This window comes from Symphalangus syndactylus, chromosome 20, assembly GCF_028878055.3.
Source record: "Symphalangus syndactylus isolate Jambi chromosome 20, NHGRI_mSymSyn1-v2.1_pri, whole genome shotgun sequence".
Taxonomy (NCBI): Eukaryota; Metazoa; Chordata; class Mammalia; order Primates; family Hylobatidae; genus Symphalangus; species Symphalangus syndactylus.
This window is the reverse complement of record NC_072442.2, coordinates 28,881,115-28,898,591: the sequence shown is the minus strand read 5'-3', so window position 1 is coordinate 28,898,591 and position 17,477 is coordinate 28,881,115. Positions and strand designations below refer to the sequence as shown.

At 54.9% G+C, this 17,477-nt stretch overlaps 2 protein-coding genes across 10 annotated transcripts in view; one reads left to right on the top strand and one right to left on the bottom strand.

Moving 5' to 3' along the window:
* Positions 1-318: 318 nt before the first annotated feature.
* TRAF4 (TNF receptor associated factor 4) lies at positions 319-6,445 on the top strand. Of its 2 annotated transcripts, none has more exons than XM_055256791.2 (7): positions 319-653; positions 3,579-3,630; positions 4,207-4,311; positions 4,381-4,542; positions 4,627-4,788; positions 4,876-5,031; positions 5,312-6,445. In XM_055256791.2, exons 1-7 carry the CDS (start codon positions 511-513, stop codon positions 5,942-5,944), a joined length of 1,413 nt encoding a protein of 470 aa, XP_055112766.1. In that variant the 5' UTR covers positions 319-510; the 3' UTR covers positions 5,945-6,445. The 2 variants fall into 2 exon arrangements, with proteins under 2 accessions (XP_055112766.1, XP_063484795.1); XM_063628725.1 differs by lacking the exon at positions 319-653 and adding an exon at positions 3,935-4,118 and having other exon boundaries at positions 3,609-3,630.
* Positions 6,446-13,235: 6,790 nt separating this feature from the next.
* FAM222B (family with sequence similarity 222 member B) overlaps positions 13,236-17,477 on the bottom strand; it is a 100,655-nt gene continuing 96,413 nt past the window's right edge. For 7 of the 8 annotated variants that reach the window (XM_055256785.2, XM_055256784.2, XM_063628698.1 and 4 more), the window contains one exon: positions 13,236-17,119. In XM_055256785.2, coding sequence (XP_055112760.2) covers positions 15,513-17,119 — 1,607 coding nt within the window. In that variant the 3' untranslated portion in view covers positions 13,236-15,512. The remainder of the gene's footprint in view (positions 17,120-17,477) is intronic. The other variant, XM_055256789.2, reaches the window with a different exon arrangement.

The following is a 17,477-nucleotide window of genomic DNA, read 5'->3' as shown; positions in this document are numbered from 1 at the left end:
GCCCAGTCCAGCCTCCCCGCCCCAGCTGGGCTCCCCGGAGCTGGTTGCCAGGCTTCGGCTGCCTAGCACCTGGAAGCTGGGGCCGCTGTTCCTGGGCTGCTCACGGCCCCGGAGGCAGAGCTGTTGCCTCTGGAGAAGAAAACTGTGGCGCGGCCCGCCCCCTTTTCCGACCCGCAGTCCCCCGGGGCCCGCGGGCTCTGGGGAGAAGCGGAGCCACGATCTCTCTCCCCCAGGGGAAAGAAAAGCCCATGATCCAGTGGGTGGGCGAGACTGGCAGTCACCAGACCCAAAAACCATGCACTCGGGGGTGGGCGGGGCCGCGAGGGCGCGCATTAGGACCGCGCGGCCGCGGCCCCGCCCCCTCTTCCGGCGGGCGGGCTTCACAGCCAAGCCCTGGCAGCGACCGCCAGTCGGCGCCGCCCGGAGCCGGGAGCACCGCTCCAGCGAGGCGCGGGCTGTGGGGCCGCCGCGTGCCTGGCCCCGCTCGCCCGTGCCGGCCGCTCGCCCGCCATGCCTGGCTTCGACTACAAGTTCCTGGAGAAGCCCAAGCGACGGCTGCTGTGCCCACTGTGCGGGAAGCCCATGCGCGAGCCTGTGCAGGTTTCCACCTGCGGCCACCGTTTCTGCGACACCTGCCTGCAGGAGTTCCTCAGGTGCGGGCCAGGGAGCAGGGGGCAGCGGGGGCGGGGCGGGGGGCGCCGCCTGGGGAGGGGCTCGGGCCCGGGGCAAGCCGGGCCTTTGTCTCCGCTGCGACCCTGTGACCTCAGGGGCGCCCCGTGACGTCACGGGGAGGGATGACGTCAAGCCCAGAGGGAGGCCCCCCGCAGGAATCCGAGGGGTCTGGGCGGGTCCCAACTGTCCGGCCCAGGGCGGAAGACCTCGGTGCCTTCTCTCGGGGTCGGGAGGGGAAGAGGCCCTTCCCCATCACCTGAGACCCGGCGCGGCCTCAGCCTTGAACTTTGAATCCTGGGGGAAGAGGACAAAACCCGCTCCCGCGTGGCAGTTTGAGCCTCCGGAGCTTTCCCCCATCTAACCTCTTCCGATTCTTCGAACGTTCAGAGAACGGTAGCTATTGTTCTCCCATTTCACAGATCATGAAACGAGATTCAAAGAAAGGCTGCGACTTGCCCAGGGTCACATAGTTACTTAAAGGCTTAACTAGGATTTAAACTCGGACTGCTTATGATCACACAATGGAGGAAGGACCCCTCTAGGCGGCTTCCCTCTCTCCCGGGGGCTGGAGTAAGGCGGGTGGTCCATAAGTCATGAAGAAGGGGGTCGCACTCGTGTTACTGAACTCCCGCTGCCCTCTCAGGACGCAGGTCAGCCCTTGGCTGGGGCATCCATCAAGTTTCGGGGCGCCCTGTGGTGTCTTGAATCTCCTGCTCACGCAGGGAACCCCTCAGGCCCGGGTGTGGGAAGCAGGGTGAAGGAGCCCCGACTCTTCGGAGGTCATGCCCCCATGGCGCAGGGGAAGGCCGAGTCGGCCACTGCCTGGCTGTTTGCTGGGACGAGGGGATCGAGGGCCCGGCAGGGATAGTACCTCTAGGACGCCTGCCTCCAGTGCTCCCTCCCTCCGTGCCTCCCTCCCTCGCTCGGTCCTCCGTAGCTCCTACTGGCGGAAATCTCAGCAGGCCCTTTGTTTTCTGTTCCCCACAGCCTGGGCCGGCTCCTGCCCTCACATATGCTCCGGCACAAGCTGCGGGACTGCCCCCTCCCCCTCGGCAGTGTACACATTTACTCTCCTACAGACACAGCCCCATTGTCTCCGCCACTGCTCTTCCCCGGCCCTCTGGGTTCCAGATGAGGCCAGCTGAGCCCCCCGAACCCCCACAGCTGACCCACCCTGACTGCCTCGGGGAAGGAGCGGGGGAGGGGGCCGACTGGCCTGATTCTTTCCACCACCTTCTTGGCCCCCTCTCTGCCCCTCCCCCTCCCGGAAATCCCCTCTTCCTCTCCCACTCCCACACCCCCTCCCCCCCCATCCTGTCTTCTTCCCTGGGCCTTGTCCTCCACTGCACAGCCTGGAGCAGCCTCTGCCCTGCCTGTCCCTCATCCCCCAGTGCCTGAGCTGTGTTACTGAGGCTTCTGAACAGGGGAGAGAGGTGGTTGGGTGGGCCCTGCTCCTCACCCGCCACAGTACAAGCACAAGTGAGGGTGTCCACAGCCCTGGCTGGGCCCCAAGCTGCAGGCTAAGCTTCTGCCTGAAGCCTAGGGACTTGCCTCCATCCCCTCCCTTTCTCCAAAACCACTAAGTCAGCACATTCCTGAAGCAGCAAAGTGGACCCCCTCCCCCTGGGCCCACCCCTCTTTCCCCACTCTTGCCTGAGCTGTTAGGTTGGCCCAGGAAGGCTGGTTGCCCTGTGGGCAGACACACCCCTTCAGTGCCTGCACTTGTATTGTCCTTGGCATTGAAGCATGGCCAGTGGTAGTGGGATCAAGGGGAGGAGGTGGGTGCTAGAAATCCTTGGGGCAGTTGGGGCATGGACTGCCTGGGTCCTGGAGAGTGCCTCTAGAACTGGGTTCCCATGCTAGCTCTGGGTCCGCCTCGCTCCCTGCCTGCCTTCCACCTACCTGACTCAGACCTGCCAGGAATGCCCTGCCCCAGGGTCCTGAGTCCTGCTGGGTGAGCCCTTGCTCTGCCTGAGCCATGCCAGGCATGTGCGACTGGCCCTGGCTGGGGTCAGCAAGGGCATGTTGACAGAAAGAAGCATGCCAACAGGCTCCTTGGGTGCTGACAGCCAGGTAGGGTTTGGTGCAGGAGAAGGCGGGCAGCTAGCAGGAGGGGACGGTCACCAGGCTTCAGAAGCCCACTGAGCAGTGCCCAGAGTCTTAGCTGTGCTTGCTGGACATTTTTCCTTGCCCCAGCTTCTCTTCCTTGGGTGTGTGGTGTAGCAGAGCCTGTCTGAGCTGTGGAGTCAGACAGACATAGCCAGGTGCTGCTTCACCTGTAAGCCTTTTTGTTTCATCTGTAAAATGGGGGCATTCTACCCCTTCTCAGAGGCAGGTGGCAAGAGCCGGGTGGGAGTGTAAACAAGTGCCAAGGAGCATGCCTTTCCTCCCCTTTTCTGTGGGAGACACACCCTCAAAGGAGCAGAGCAGGGTAAGGTGGCCGCAAGCTGACCTTTGCCCTGGTTCTTGGCGGAGGACCTTCCTGGGGACTGAGCAGCCCTGCCACTTAATCTCAGCCCATCCCTGTTGCCCCTCCCAGTCAGCTTTCAGCCCAGCCAATGAAAACTAACCTAGGGGGAGGGGGTGACTGTGCAGCCTGTTCCTTTCCCAGTCCAGCTGCCATCCTGGGGGAGGGGGTGCCAGCTGCCACCTGTTGGCCAAGTCCTGACTGAGGCAGCTGTCTGTGCCTCCTCTAGGCCCAGACCCCCCTTCCCAGGACAGGGGCTGGGGTCTTCTGCGATCCTGGGGAAGTAGAGCCCCTCAGGCCTCTGCTTGCCCTTTTGTCTCACTTGGGCTGGTTGGGAACCGGTCTGGTGAGGAAGGGAGGCTGCCTCGGTAGAGGGGGTGGGGCCAGGCCTCCCTTTCCCCTAATGAGAAGCCTTGACCCTGCCCCTCCCCCATTTCAGTGAAGGAGTCTTCAAGTGCCCTGAGGACCAGCTTCCTCTGGACTATGCCAAGGTGAGTCCACACTGCCAGGAAGAAGCCCAAGCACAGTCTGTTGCCCTTGGAGGCCGGAACTGCTGGCAGCAGTGGGCTCAGGGCCAGTGTCAACCAAAAGCCTTGGGATGGTGTGCCTCCACAAAGGTAGCCTGTTCCCTCCCACCAGGCCAGTTTGCAAACGAGGCCCCTGTTTGCACTGGAGGGCAGGCACAATGCCCAGCCTGTAGGGGTGCACAGAGCTGCTCTGTGCCCGCAAGAAGTGTTCCCTCCCCTTCCAATGGCAAGCCAGACCTGTGGCTGAGGGCCAGTATCCCTCCACCAGGGGGAAGGAAGCGGAGCCCCGGGGACAGCCTGGGATTGAGCAGGCTGATTGGCTGCCTCTTCGAAGGAAGCGTCCTCTGCAGGCATGTTAGGACCCAGCATCAGAGCAGACGCTGCCTGCTATGCCCTTCATCCCTGGACTCAGAGGGGCAAAGAGCCCAAGAGAGGCTATTACAGGCTCCAAGGTAGAGCCAGCCCAGTTGGGTCTGGGGGTGGGAACTGAGCACTGCAGTCAGCTCTGACCCTGGCCAGCTCCCCCATCCCCACCCCCAGATCTACCCAGACCCGGAGCTGGAAGTACAAGTATTGGGCCTGCCTATCCGCTGCATCCACAGTGAGGAGGGCTGCCGCTGGAGTGGGCCACTACGTCATCTACAGGTGAGGCTCTGATGTGAGGGTTGGCACCACCTCTCCCTTGGCAGACACTAATTGCAGCCTTCCCACCAGGGCCACCTGAATACCTGCAGCTTCAACGTCATTCCCTGCCCTAATCGCTGCCCCATGAAGCTGAGCCGCCGTGATCTACCTGCGCACTTGCAGCACGACTGCCCCAAGCGGCGCCTCAAGTGCGAGTTTTGTGGCTGTGACTTCAGTGGGGAGGCCTATGAGGTGGGTGGGGTCTGGCTGAATGTGGAGGAGGGGTACCTGATGGTCTAGGCATCCCTTAACTCAGCACCTCTGACATTTCCACAGAGCCATGAGGGTATGTGCCCCCAGGAGAGTGTCTACTGTGAGAATAAGTGTGGTGCCCGCATGATGCGGCGGCTGCTGGCCCAGCATGCCACCTCTGAGTGCCCCAAGCGCACTCAGCCCTGCACCTACTGCACTAAGGAGTTCGTCTTTGACACCATCCAGGTGAGGCCCTTCCTGAACTGTGGGTTGCAGGGTAGGTGACAGGGAGTCAGGATATTGACTCCTGCCTCTCTGCCTCTGTGGCCCCAGAGCCACCAGTACCAGTGCCCAAGGCTGCCTGTTTCCTGCCCCAACCAGTGTGGTGTGGGCACTGTGGCTCGGGAGGACCTGCCAGGCCATCTGAAGGACAGCTGTAACACCGCCCTGGTGCTCTGCCCATTCAAAGACTCCGGCTGCAAGCACAGGGTGAGATGCCCCTTTTCCTGTCAGCCCCCTTTTGCCCTTGAAGCCCTAGACAGAGGCTCAGCTTCCTGATGCCACTTAGGCCTTGGTAGTCCCTGCTGTGCTGCTCTGAAACCCTCAGTCCTTCCCTCTGCTGCCAGCTCCAGCCTCTTCCTAACACCCTCTGTCTTCCTCACGTAGAGCTGGGTGCCTGCTACCCTGTACCCACTCCTCTCCTCTCCCTGGACCTTCCCCTACTGATAACTCTCCTCCCTTCCCCCATGGCCTGGGGCTTTGCCAACAGTGCCCTAAGCTGGCAATGGCACGGCATGTGGAGGAGAGTGTGAAGCCACATCTGGCCATGATGTGTGCCCTGGTGAGCCGGCAACGGCAGGAGCTGCAGGAGCTTCGGCGAGAGCTGGAGGAGCTATCAGTGGGCAGTGATGGCGTGCTCATCTGGAAGATTGGCAGCTATGGACGGCGGCTACAGGAGGCCAAGGCCAAGCCCAACCTTGAGTGCTTCAGCCCAGCCTTCTACACACATAAGTATGGTTACAAGCTGCAGGTGTCTGCATTCCTCAATGGCAATGGCAGTGGCGAGGGCACACACCTCTCACTGTACATTCGTGTGTTGCCTGGTGCCTTTGACAATCTCCTTGAGTGGCCCTTTGCCCGCCGTGTCACCTTCTCCCTGCTGGATCAGAGCGACCCTGGGCTGGCTAAACCACAGCATGTCACTGAGACCTTCCACCCCGACCCAAACTGGAAGAATTTCCAAAAGCCGGGCACGTGGCGGGGCTCCCTGGATGAGAGTTCTCTGGGCTTTGGTTATCCCAAGTTCATCTCCCACCAGGACATTCGAAAGCGAAACTATGTGCGGGACGATGCAGTGTTCATCCGTGCTGCTGTTGAACTGCCCCGGAAGATCCTCAGCTGAGTGCAGGCGGGGTTCGAGGGGAAAGGACGATGGGGCATGACCTCAGTCAGGCACTGGCTGAACTTGGAGAGGGGGCCGGACCCCCGTCAGCTGCTTCTGCTGCCTAGGTTCTGTTACCCCATTCTCCTTCCCCCAACCACCACCCTCAGGTGCCTCCAATTGGTGCTTCAGCCCTGGCCCCTGTGGGAACAGGTCTTGGGGTCATCAAGGGCTGGAAACAAGTGACCCCAGGGCCTGTCTCCCTTCTTGGGTAGGGCAGACATGCCTTGGTGCCAGTCACACTCTACCCGGACTTGAGGTGCCTGCTCAGGTGCTATGTCCCAAGAGCCATAGGGGGGTGGGAGTTGGGGAGGGAGAAAGGGTAGTTCAAAGAGTCTGTCTTGAGATCTGATTTTTCCCCCTTTCCCTAGCTGTGCCCCCTCTGGTTATTTATTTCCTTAGTGCCAGGAGGGCACAGCGGGGAGCCCTGGTTTTTAATAAATCCGGAATTGTATTTATTAATTTGCTTCCAGCCTGACTTACCTGGGTTGGTTAGGTCCCTGGGAGGCTCAACCAAACTGAAGGCAAAGAAAGGACCAGTCAGAGAAGGGCCGCTGCCTGGGTCTGGCCCCAGGATCCAGCTGCCCTGCTGGCTCGCCCTCTGATGGACGCCAAGAAAACTGCATCGGGCTTTGTGTGGAAGACGGTCCCTGCCACTGCCCTCTGCCGATGAAATGCGGGAAGTGTACGGCCTGGATGTTTCATAAGGCTGGAGTCCCTGGTCAGCCCCACCAGACTAGTACTTCTACCCTAGGCAGGTCTTTCCTGGTCTAATGGTAGTAGGTACTGACACTGCTAAGCACTTTACGTGCATTATTATTTAATTGAAAAGAACTGTCAAGTGAAATGCTTTTTATCACAGTAACTGGCTTTGTGGGCTCTAGAGGAGTTAATGAGGCAATGCATGTTCTTGGCCCAGAGTAAGTGCTTAGTGAATGCTTTCTAACTCCGAACCCCAGCCACATCCAGGGACTGGATGTTGAGCAAAAGGGGCCTTCAAGATGTTCAAGGCACTTGGATTTTCTCCTGTCTCTCATCGGCTTTTTTTTTTTTTTTTTTTTTTTTTTTGAGACGGAGTCTCGCTCTGTCGCCCAGGCTAGAGTGCAGTGGCGCGATCTCGGCTCACTGCAAGCTCCGCCTCCCGGGTTCACGCCATTCTCCTGCCTCAGCCTCTCCGAGTAGCTGGGACTACAGGCGCCCGCCACCGCGCCCGGCTAATTTTTTGTATTTTTAGTAGAGACGGGGTTTCACCGTGGTCTCGATCTCCTGACCTCGTGATCCGCCCGCCTCGGCCTCCCAAAGTGCTGGGATTACAAGCGTGAGCCACCGCGCCCGGCCTCTCATCGGCTTTTCTTACGGGCCTCTGGGTGCGTGTGATTATCCACGTTTCACCGATGAAACACGAACAGAGGAGTGACTGACTTATCAGTGATTCTTCCGCAGGTTCGGACAGGGCCTCGATTCTGTTTTAAACTCCAGTAGTCCCTAGAAATTGTAGCTCCCTCTAGTTCTGGCAATAGGTGTGGGTCCTTGTGCTTGCTTTTGGCAAGTTTCTGAGCTACATAGGGCCTCCATTACCGTCATTGGTGAAACCGGCTCACCTCCCAGATTTGTTGTAAAGATTAAATGAATTGGTCAGCACACAGTGCCTTACTGTCTTGCCTAGCCCTGAGAAGAGGCTGTATGTACGAGAATCATTAGTAAGGGAAGGTTCAAGGACTAGTTCTTTCTCTTCCCATGCAGAGGCTGAGGGTTTAAAAAAAAAACTCAGCCTCTGCTGCACACGACTAGCTACTCAGGAGGCTGAGGTGGGAGGATGGCTTGAGCCCAGGAGGCAGAGGTTAAAGTGAGCCGAGATTGCACTACTGCACTCCAGCCTGTGTGGCAGAGCCAGACCCTGACTCAAAAAAAAAGGCCTTGGGCTGGGCGAAGTGGCTTACTCACGCCTGTAATCCTAGCATTTTGATAGGTCAAGGTGGGCGGATCACAAGGTCAGGAGATCGAGACCATCCTGGCTAACATGGTGAAACCCCATCTCTACGAAAAATACAAAAAAAAATTAGCCGGGTGTAGTGACACGCACCTGTAGTCCCAACTACTCGGGAGGCTGAGGCAGGAGAATCACTTGAACCCGGGAGGCGGAGGTTGCAGTGAGCCAAGATGGCGCCATTGCACTCTGGCTTGGCAACAGAGGGAGATTCAAAAAAAAAAAAAACCCTCTACGGGTGACAGGACAGGACTAAGCCTCAGTGAGCCAGGCTGGGGAGGCCATCATCAGCCCAATCTTTTCAAAAAGGTCAAATTGACTTAACTAGGGAGAAATGGGGCCCTGCTGCCTAGGTGAGAAACTAGAGCTGGGCCTCTTCACCAGATAAGCCATCTTGGTACGGTGATGCCTGGAGACTGGTAGAGGCAACCATGGGCTCCAGCAGCATACATGCTTTCAGGCAACAGGCTGAAACACCCTTCCAGAATCCCAACTACACACCTGACCGGGCACAGTGGCTGACGCCTATAATCCCAGCACTTTGGGAGCCTGAGTTGGAGATCACCCTGGGCAACAAAGGGAGACACCCTGTATCTACAAAAAAATATAAGGAGCCGGGCGCCGTGGCTCACACATGTAATCCCAACACTTTGGGAGGCCAAGGCGGGTGGATCACCTGAGGTCAGGAGTTCAACACCAGCCTGGCCAACATGGTGAAACAGTCTCTACCAAAAATACAAAAATTAGCTGGGCGTGGTGGCGGGCACCTATAATCACACCTACTTTGAAGGCTGAGACAAGTATCGCTTGAACCCAGGAGGCAGAGTTTGCAGTGAGCTGAGATTGCACCACCGCACTCCAGCCTGGGCAACAATGAGCAAAACTCCATCTCAAAAAAAAAAAATTAGTTGGGCATGATGGTGCACACCTGTGGTCCCAGCTACTTGGGAGGCCCAGGCAGAAGAATCACTTGAACCTGGGAGGTGGAGGTTGCAGTGAGCTGAGATTGCGCCACTGAACTCCAGCCTGGGAAACATAGTGAGACTCTGTCTCAAAGTAAATAAATAAATAAATACACTGTCGCTGCATGATTCCGGGGGTCACATTCACATAGTCTAGATGGTGCCTCCTAGAGTTGTGTGCAAACAATGGGGCTGTTAACCCCATACTCTGCAAGCCTCGCACACCTGGACCTCATTCAGTGCTAGTCATAACTTGCAGAATTCAGGCCATGTTCTGCAATAAAAGTGTAAGCTGCACTCCCCAAGGATCTGCCTCAGACCGGGAATCATTCACTCTGGAGGGAGCACTGTACTATACTACTGTCTAGCTCTATGCTTTTAGGCCGACTGCAGATCTTATCTGACACGGGCAGAAGACAGCTTTCTTTCACGGGTGGCATGAGGCATAAAGGAGTCAAAACACTTTCACAAAAGAACACCCTCAGTCACGCCTGTATTCCCAGCACTTTGGGAGGCTGAGGCAAGCAGATCACAAGATCAGGAGTTCAAGACCAGCCTGACCAACATGGCGAAACCCCGTCTTTACTAAAAATACAAAAATTACCTGGGCGTGGTGGCGCACACCTATAGTCCCAGCTTCTCATGGGGCTGAGGCAGGAGAATCACTTGAACCCAGGAGGTGGAGGTTGCAGTGAGCTGAGATCATGCCACTGCCTGCCTGAATGAAAGAGCAAGAGACTATCTCAAGAAAAAAACAAAGAACCCCCATCCTGGCTAACATGGTGAAACCCCTTCTCTACTAAAAATACAAAAATTAGCCAGGCATGGTGGCGGGCACCTGTAGTCCCAGCTACTCGGGAGGCTGAGGCAGGAGAATGGCATGAACCCAGGAGGCGGAGCCTGCAGTGAGCCTAGATTGCAATACTGCACTCCAGCCTGGGCGACAGAGTGAGACTCTGTCTCAAAAAAAATAAAAAACCAAAAGCACCCTACAGAAAAAGGTGTGCTCAAGAAGTCTGGGTGCTTTAGCTCCGTCAGCATTTAGGAAGCTACCTGCGGACTGTTGCCACCAAGGGTCTGATTCTACCCTCCCTGAATCCCACATCTTGTGGAACCTATATGTGTATAGATAGATGATATAGATAGATAGATGATGATAGATAGATAGATAGATAGATAGATAGATGATAGATAGATAGATAGATGATAGATAGATAATAGATAGATTATAGGGCCGGGCGCGGTGGCTCAAGCCTGTAATCCCAGCACTTTGGGAGGCCGAGGCGGGTGGATCACGAGGTCAGGAGATCGAGACCATCCTGGCTAACACAGTGAAACTCCGTCTCTACTAAAAAATACAAAAAATTAGCCGGGCGTGTTGGCGGGCGCCTGTGGTCCCAGCTACTCGGGAGGCTGAGGCAGGAGAATGGCGTGAACCCAGGAGGTGGAGGTTGTGGTGAGCCGAGATCGCGCCACTGCACTCCAGCCTGGGGGACAGAGAAAGACTCCGTCTCAAAAAAAAAAAAAAAAAAAAAAAAAAAAAAAAAAAAGATAGATTATATATATATATAATTTTTTTTTTTTTGAGACGGAGTCTCACTCTTTTTGCCCAGGCTGGAGTGTAGTGGCATGAATTCAGCTCACTGCAACCTCTGCCTCCCGGGTTCACAAGCGATTCTCCTGCCTCAGCCTCCCAAGTAGCTGGGATTACAGGCCCCTGCCACCACGCCTGGCTAATTTTTGTATTTTTAGTAGAGACGGGGTTTCACCATGTTGGCCAGGCTGGTCTCAAACTCCTGACCTTAGGTGATCCGGCTGGCCTCGGCTTCCCAAAGTGCTGGAATTACAGAGGGGAGCCACCGTGCCAAGCCTCAATCTTATTTTTTTTGATGGAGTTTTTGCTCTTGTCGTCCAGGCTGGAGTGCAGTGGCGCGATCTTGGCTCACTGCAACCTCTGCCTCCCGGGTTCAAGTGATTCTCGTGCCTCAGCCTCCTGAGTAGCTGGGACTACAGGCACCTGCTGCCACGCCTGGCTAATTTTTGTATTTTTAGTAGAGACGGGTTTTCACCATGTTGGCCAGGCTGGTCTCGAACTCCTGAACTTAGGTGATCCGGCTGGCCTCAGCCTCCCAAAGTGCTGGGATTACAGGTGTGAGCCACTGCACCCAGCCTCAGTTTTCTTTTAAAAAAAAAATATTTATTTTTTCATTTAGAGATGGAGGTCTCACTCCTGTCACCCAGATACTGGCACTGCAGCCATAAACTCTCGGGCTTGAGGAATCCTACCACTTCAGCCTCCCAAGTAGCTGGGACTACAGGTATGTGCTGTCACACCCAATTTTTTTTTTTTTTTTTTTGAGACGGAGTTTCACTCTCGTTGCCCAGGCTGGAGTGCAATGGCACGATCTCGGCTCACTGCAACCTCCACCTCCCAGGTTCAAGCAACTCTCCTGCCTCAGTCTCCCGAGTAGCTAGGATTACAGGCATGCGCCACCACACCCGGCTAATTTTGTATTTTTAATAGAGACAAGGTTTCTCCATGTTGGTCAGGCCGGTCTCGAACTCCCAACTTCAGGTGATCCGCCTGCCCCAGCCTCCCAAAGTGCTGGGATTACAGGCGTAAGCCATTGCACCCGGCCTACACACCCAACTTTTTACAATTTTTTGAAGAGACAGGGTCTCACCCCTGGGCACAAGCAATCCACTTCAGCCACCCAGAGCTAGGATTACAGGCATGAGCCACCGCACTGAGCCAGAATCAGCTTTTCCCTCCATTACATCTTAGCTCAAACCCAAGCTCAGCAGAAGAGGAGGGTAACTTCATTTTTTTTTTTTTTTTTTCTGAGACAGAGTCTCACTCTGTCGCCCAGGCTGGCGTGCAGTGGCATAATCTCGGCTCACTGCAACCTCCGCCTCCCGGGTTCAAGCGATTCTCCTGTCTCACCCTCCTGACTAGCTGGAATTACAGGCGGGTGGCACCACACCCAGCTAATCTTTTTTTTTTTTTTTTTGAGATGGAGTCTCTGGAGTCTCGCTCTGTTGCCCAGGCTGGAGTGCAGTGGCGCGATCTTGGCTCACTGCAAGCTCCGCCTCCCGGGTTCACGCCATTCTCCTGTCTCAGCCCTCCCCTCCGGAGTAGCTGGGACTACAGGCGCCCGCCACCGCGCCTGGCTAATTTTTTGTATTTTTAGTAAACGGGGTTTCACCGTGGTCTCGATCTCCTGACCTCGTGATCCACCCACCTCAGCCTCCCAAAGTGCTGGGATTACAGGCGTGAGCCACTGTGCCTGGCCTGCTAATTTTTGTATTGTTAGTAGAGACTGGGTTTTCCCATGTTTGTCAGGTTGGTCTTGAACTCCTGACCTCAGATGATCCACCTGCTTTGGCCTCCCAAAGTGCTGGGATTATGGGCATGAGCCACTGTGCCCGGCCGCAATCACTTATTTTATTTTTTTCCTCTGCAGACAAAAAAAAATAAAGTTATCCAAAATTCAACATAAGAAAACTGTAATCACCAAGAGGAGCCAGTTACATTGCAGATAACAGTGCCTATCACCTTCACCTCTGTCAGAGGCCCTCAGAATTTCCAAAGTGTTGGAAGTGGGAGAAGGCAGGTTTGAAGTTTTAGGTTGGGTTATTAACAAATCCCCATTTCTTGGCTGGGCATGGTGGCTCACGCCTGTAATCTCAGCACTTTGGGAGGCCGAGGCAGGTGGATCACTTGAGGTTGGGAGTTTGAGACCAGCCTGGCCAACACGGTGAAACCCCATCTCTACTAATATACAAAAAATTAGCTGGGCGTGGTGGCAGGCAACTGTAATCCCAGCTACTCACGAGGCTGAGACAGGAGAATCGCTTGAACCTGGGAAGTGGAGGTTGCAGCGAGCCAAGATCGTGCCATTGGACTCCAGCCTGGGACAGAGTGAGACTTCACCTCAAACAAAACCACCAGATCCCCATTTCTTAATGACTTACGGCCCTTGGAGTGCAAGTGGCAGGAACTTTTGGGCCTCCGGTGAGGGACAGCAAACCACACTTATCCTCAAACTTCACAGTAAGCCCACAGCAGCCCTGCCCAGGGAGAGGGCCTGTCAGCCGGGTACCCTGTCTCCAGGGTTTCATTGAAGAACTGTCTACAATCACCATAGCACCTGGCCTTAAATAATAGATTTGGAGGCGGCTTCTGGGTGGGATGCATATAGTCCCCCTTACTCCTACTAAGTGAGGTATGTTAGAAACTGTTGTAAGAAAAAATTACCTCAAACATTCACAGCACTAAACGAACAGAACAAGGTCAGAAAGCGAGGTTTTCTTATTTTTACTGGTTTATAATAATCTTAAAAACCCCATCACACCCATAAACCACCACAGGTGAGGTGAGAGAGATGGAGAATGAATGCTACAGTATGTGGATAGAGTGGGGAATCCAGGTATTCCCTGGGGTAGTGTAGGATGGAGACAGGGAGTGTGGAGAGGAGGCCCTGGCTTGGACCCTTATTGCTGGCTGGGGGTTGGCTGGCAGAGGAGAGAGGGACTCAGGCTGAACTCCGAAAGAAGGAACATCTCACACCAAAGGCGAGGGCAGTTGGGGGCAGGGGGATCACAGTACATTTTCCATGCAGACTAGGGGTGGGAGTGAGAGCTTCAGAGGCTTGCACCCCTACACAGGAAGAGATGGGTTTGAGGTTGTTTGACTTAAAGCCCCCAAGTTGGTGTCTGGTCCAATTTCCTAAAATGGCAGCTCACCTTTCAGGGAGAGGTATTGGGGAGGAAAAAAAAAATACAGCAAAAATATCTGCTTTGGAGATCAAGCAAGGGATAGGGGGAAGACAGTGGTGCTCTTTAAATCTGACTCAGAAAAGCAGGAACTGGAAGAGGGCCCTGGGTGAGATGGCGGCCAACACCTTGGGAGAAGGCATTGAGTCAGAAGCTGCAGGTGCTCCTGGGGGATCAGGACAGGGAGGTAACAGTGTTCACAGACGGCAGGAAAACAATTGGTAACAATAAATTAGGACTTCATGTTGCTATCATTTGGCATAACACAATCAGGCTTTTTTTTTTTTTTCCTTTTAAATATAAGGCAACTTGCCAACACATAACTTAAAACTGGTCTTCAGTCACATTGCTTCAGATCACTAGAGAACTTCTGGGTAACGAACAGAAGTGGATAGTGAACAAAATGCAAAACCTTAAGTAAGAACCATCAGCTGACATTCTCCAGAGACAAGAGGAAAGGTAAGGGCTTATTTCATCTGTAAAAAATAAAAAAGCCCAATTCTGCATCTTTAACAGAATGGTGCAAAAACTTATAACAAAACAATCTAAGTTTAAAATTACAGAAGTGTTTCTAGCCAACTAATTGTCACTTGGGATGAGACGTGCTGAGCATGGAGTGGATGAAGGTATGCTCTAAGAATGGACAGAGGGCAGGAGGGGCTGTTTCCAATGTAGGCCCATCTCCAGGTGTTAGAACCATGCTCATTTGGTAAAGGAAGTATTCAAAGAGCTTAAGGCTTTGTGTTTGTTTTTTTTCCTTCATTAAACTGAGGGGCTGCACTAGAGGGTGAATGTACCTGTGGGGCCACTCACACACAATGCTACTCAAACCCACACTACATTCATACAGAAACGTAACATTTAAAACTTACAGTGTAGAGCAATATTCTTAGCCAGTGTAGAGAGAACCAAATGCATTTTTTTTTTTTTTTTGGTGTTTTTAATCCCAAACTCCAATGTGATCATTCCTTACCTACCTAATTCCTCAAGTAAGGTAGATTTTGTTTTTGTTGAGGGGGAAAGGATAGGGGCTATGGGCAGGTGAGTTAGGGGACAGGCAACAGTGAGAAAGGGATCTTGGGTATGCTGAAGTCACTGTATTAGTAGGTTTGGAAAGGGGAGTCCGGAACCAAGATGCCTATACAAAGACGTTTTTCCCCCGTATCTCAAGAAATGGTCAAATACTTCCAAGGTGCCCTTGAGATCAAGTGTGGCGAGGGCAAGTGCAGTGGCTGTGGGATCAATATAGACACAAAACAAAGCCTTGAGGAATGGAAAGGAACTTGAAGGATATGAAGACTGGGTCAGCTTTGATTTGAGATCTTTCCATGAGTAAGTAATTAGCTTTCAGAGCACCTGGGAAATCTTGCTTCTTAGTCCTGGGGGGAGGGGAAGGGGGTAGCAACAGGTAGAGGTCTGGATTAGGGGCCTGAGCACCTATACTACCTCAACTAGGGCATTCCCTCAGCCCACACCTCAGTCGTCCTAAGGGAAACAGGAAAAAATTCAAGAAAAGATGGGTGGGAGCTGGCTGGAAAAGGCCAAGGTGGAGAGACTAGCTGACAGGCAGTCAGTGGAGAGAAAAGCCTGGGCTTGGGGTTAGGTTCTAACATAAAACCAAAAGTTGCTGAAGGGGAGGATGAGAGGACCCCTTCTGTCCCCACTTAGATCCCACCAAATTCCCTTAGACATCTAAGAATGATCACACTGGAGCAGTGAAACTTTGAAACTATCCAGTTACTTAAAAGACTAAACCTAGGAGGGTGATGTATGATGTGTTGCACGTGGAGGGCAGCAGGGCTACCTATCTATACCCTGGGTGCTGAATATGAAGACTTCGACTCTCTGTGGGATCGGGGGCTCGGTTGCCAGGGGCTCGGTGGGCCTTGCTCAGCATGGCCAGGCTCTGTTCTCGGAAGCAGGCCTGTTGGAAATCCCCACTTAGGTAATCCACTGTTTGCATCAAGCTGTTCTGGCTTGCCACTGGACCGCCCCCGGTCCCTGCTCGGTAGTGGGCCCCGGGAGCTGTCGCACAGTCGAGGGGTGCACCTGTGGGCTGCCCACCGTGGAACGGCATGGCGAGGTCCTGAGACCCCGAGCTGTCGCTATTGGGAGTGGGCAGAATGTTGTTCCACAGGGGTTGGAAGTAGTGACCATTGGGGTAGGCCAATGGGGCTGCCATGCCGTTGACTGGTGGGGATGGGGTCGGCTTTTCCAGGGGTGGCTTCAGATGGAAGGACTGCGCCAGGCAGAGTTCCTGCGGGTAGGCAGGGGCCTTGCCCACAAAGCCAGGCCCTGCCAACTCGCGTCCTGCCGCATGCTTGCCTGTCAGGCCAGGGGCTGGCGTCCCACTAGCCTCGCTGCACATCTGCTGTAGGTGGGCCAGCTGGTGCTGGTTCCAGGTGACTGGCTTGAGGTCGCTAGGGTAGCCAGTGGGGACGCGAGAGATGCCTGTGGGCAGGTTGACAGGACCTGCAGCAGGCAACGCGGCGGTGGCCGCATGGGTGTGCTCCATGGGATTGACCACACATGAAGGCATTGGTGTGGGGACGCTGTGGGTCGACACCCGGGTGCTTGCATTGATAAGCAGACTGCGACTAATGGGGCTGGGGTTGGCGATCTGGCCCTCACACACTGAGGTAGTGCTGATGCCTGCCCTCGTCTGGCAAAACTGGTTGATCTGGTGCACGATGCTACTCAGGTCCGGGGGCTGGCTGTGCTGCAGAGTGGCCGCCATTGAAAGGGGGATAGTTGAGGTAGACACGGTCACATTCGGGGGGGCATCTGAGTCTGGCATCTTCCGGCCTCCATGCAGCAAGGGATTGTGGGGGTGCTGGAGACCCTGGTGAGCCAGGGCCTGAGGGTGGACCAAGCCCTGGGTTTGGGCCATGGGCTGAGGGTGGCCCAGGCCCTGAGGCTGCTGGAGGCTCTGAGGGTGGGACAGTGCCTGGGGTGGCGGGATACCCTGAGGGTGCTGCAGCGTCTGGGGAGGGGCATGGGCCAGGGTCTGTGCATGCTGCAGGGCCTGCTGGCGGGCCAGAGCCTGGGTCTGGGGGTGGGCTAAAGTGCTGGGTGCCACAGTAGCATAGGGTGCCACTGGGGGGTTCATGATGGCCTCAGGGAGCAACCGGGCTCGGGTGCCGTCAAAGTCCTTGAGTATGCTTTTGGCTGGCACTTTGACAATGGCAAGCAGGCCTGCCTTGGTGGCAGCCTGTGTCGGGTAGGGGCTGTAGCGCTGGGCTGATGTGTCGAGGCCGTTCACAGTACGACGAACGTGTTTCCGCTGGGGAACCTTCACACTGTTGGGGAAGATTTTTATAGTCAGTGGGTTGTTTGCGACCTTCTTAGCATACGCATCCAATTCGGCTGGGGTAGGATAGTGAGCAGTTCTCATTTTCTGTGTAGTGTCCCCTAGAGAGAGAGAATGGGAAGGAGAGCAAAGAGGGAAAGGGAGCTCATCAGTGCCAAGGCAACCAGCCCTTCTAGATTCCCCCTTTTGAGGGGCTGGGGTGGGGTGGGGAAGTGACTAGATTGTCATCTGTAGCCTTCATTCGAGACCCAGCTTCAGTCTTCACATTAACAAGCACTGCTAATGTTCAGTAAGTGCTTATAGTGGGCCAGGCCTTCTGCCAGGTGACAGGCCATCTCAATGAATCTTCACTATTGCTCTAGAAGCAGGCACTATCATCATTTACATTTTATAAATGAGGTAAGTAGAGATCAGAACAGCAAAGCATCTTTCGAAGTCTCATATCTTGGAGAACCAGAA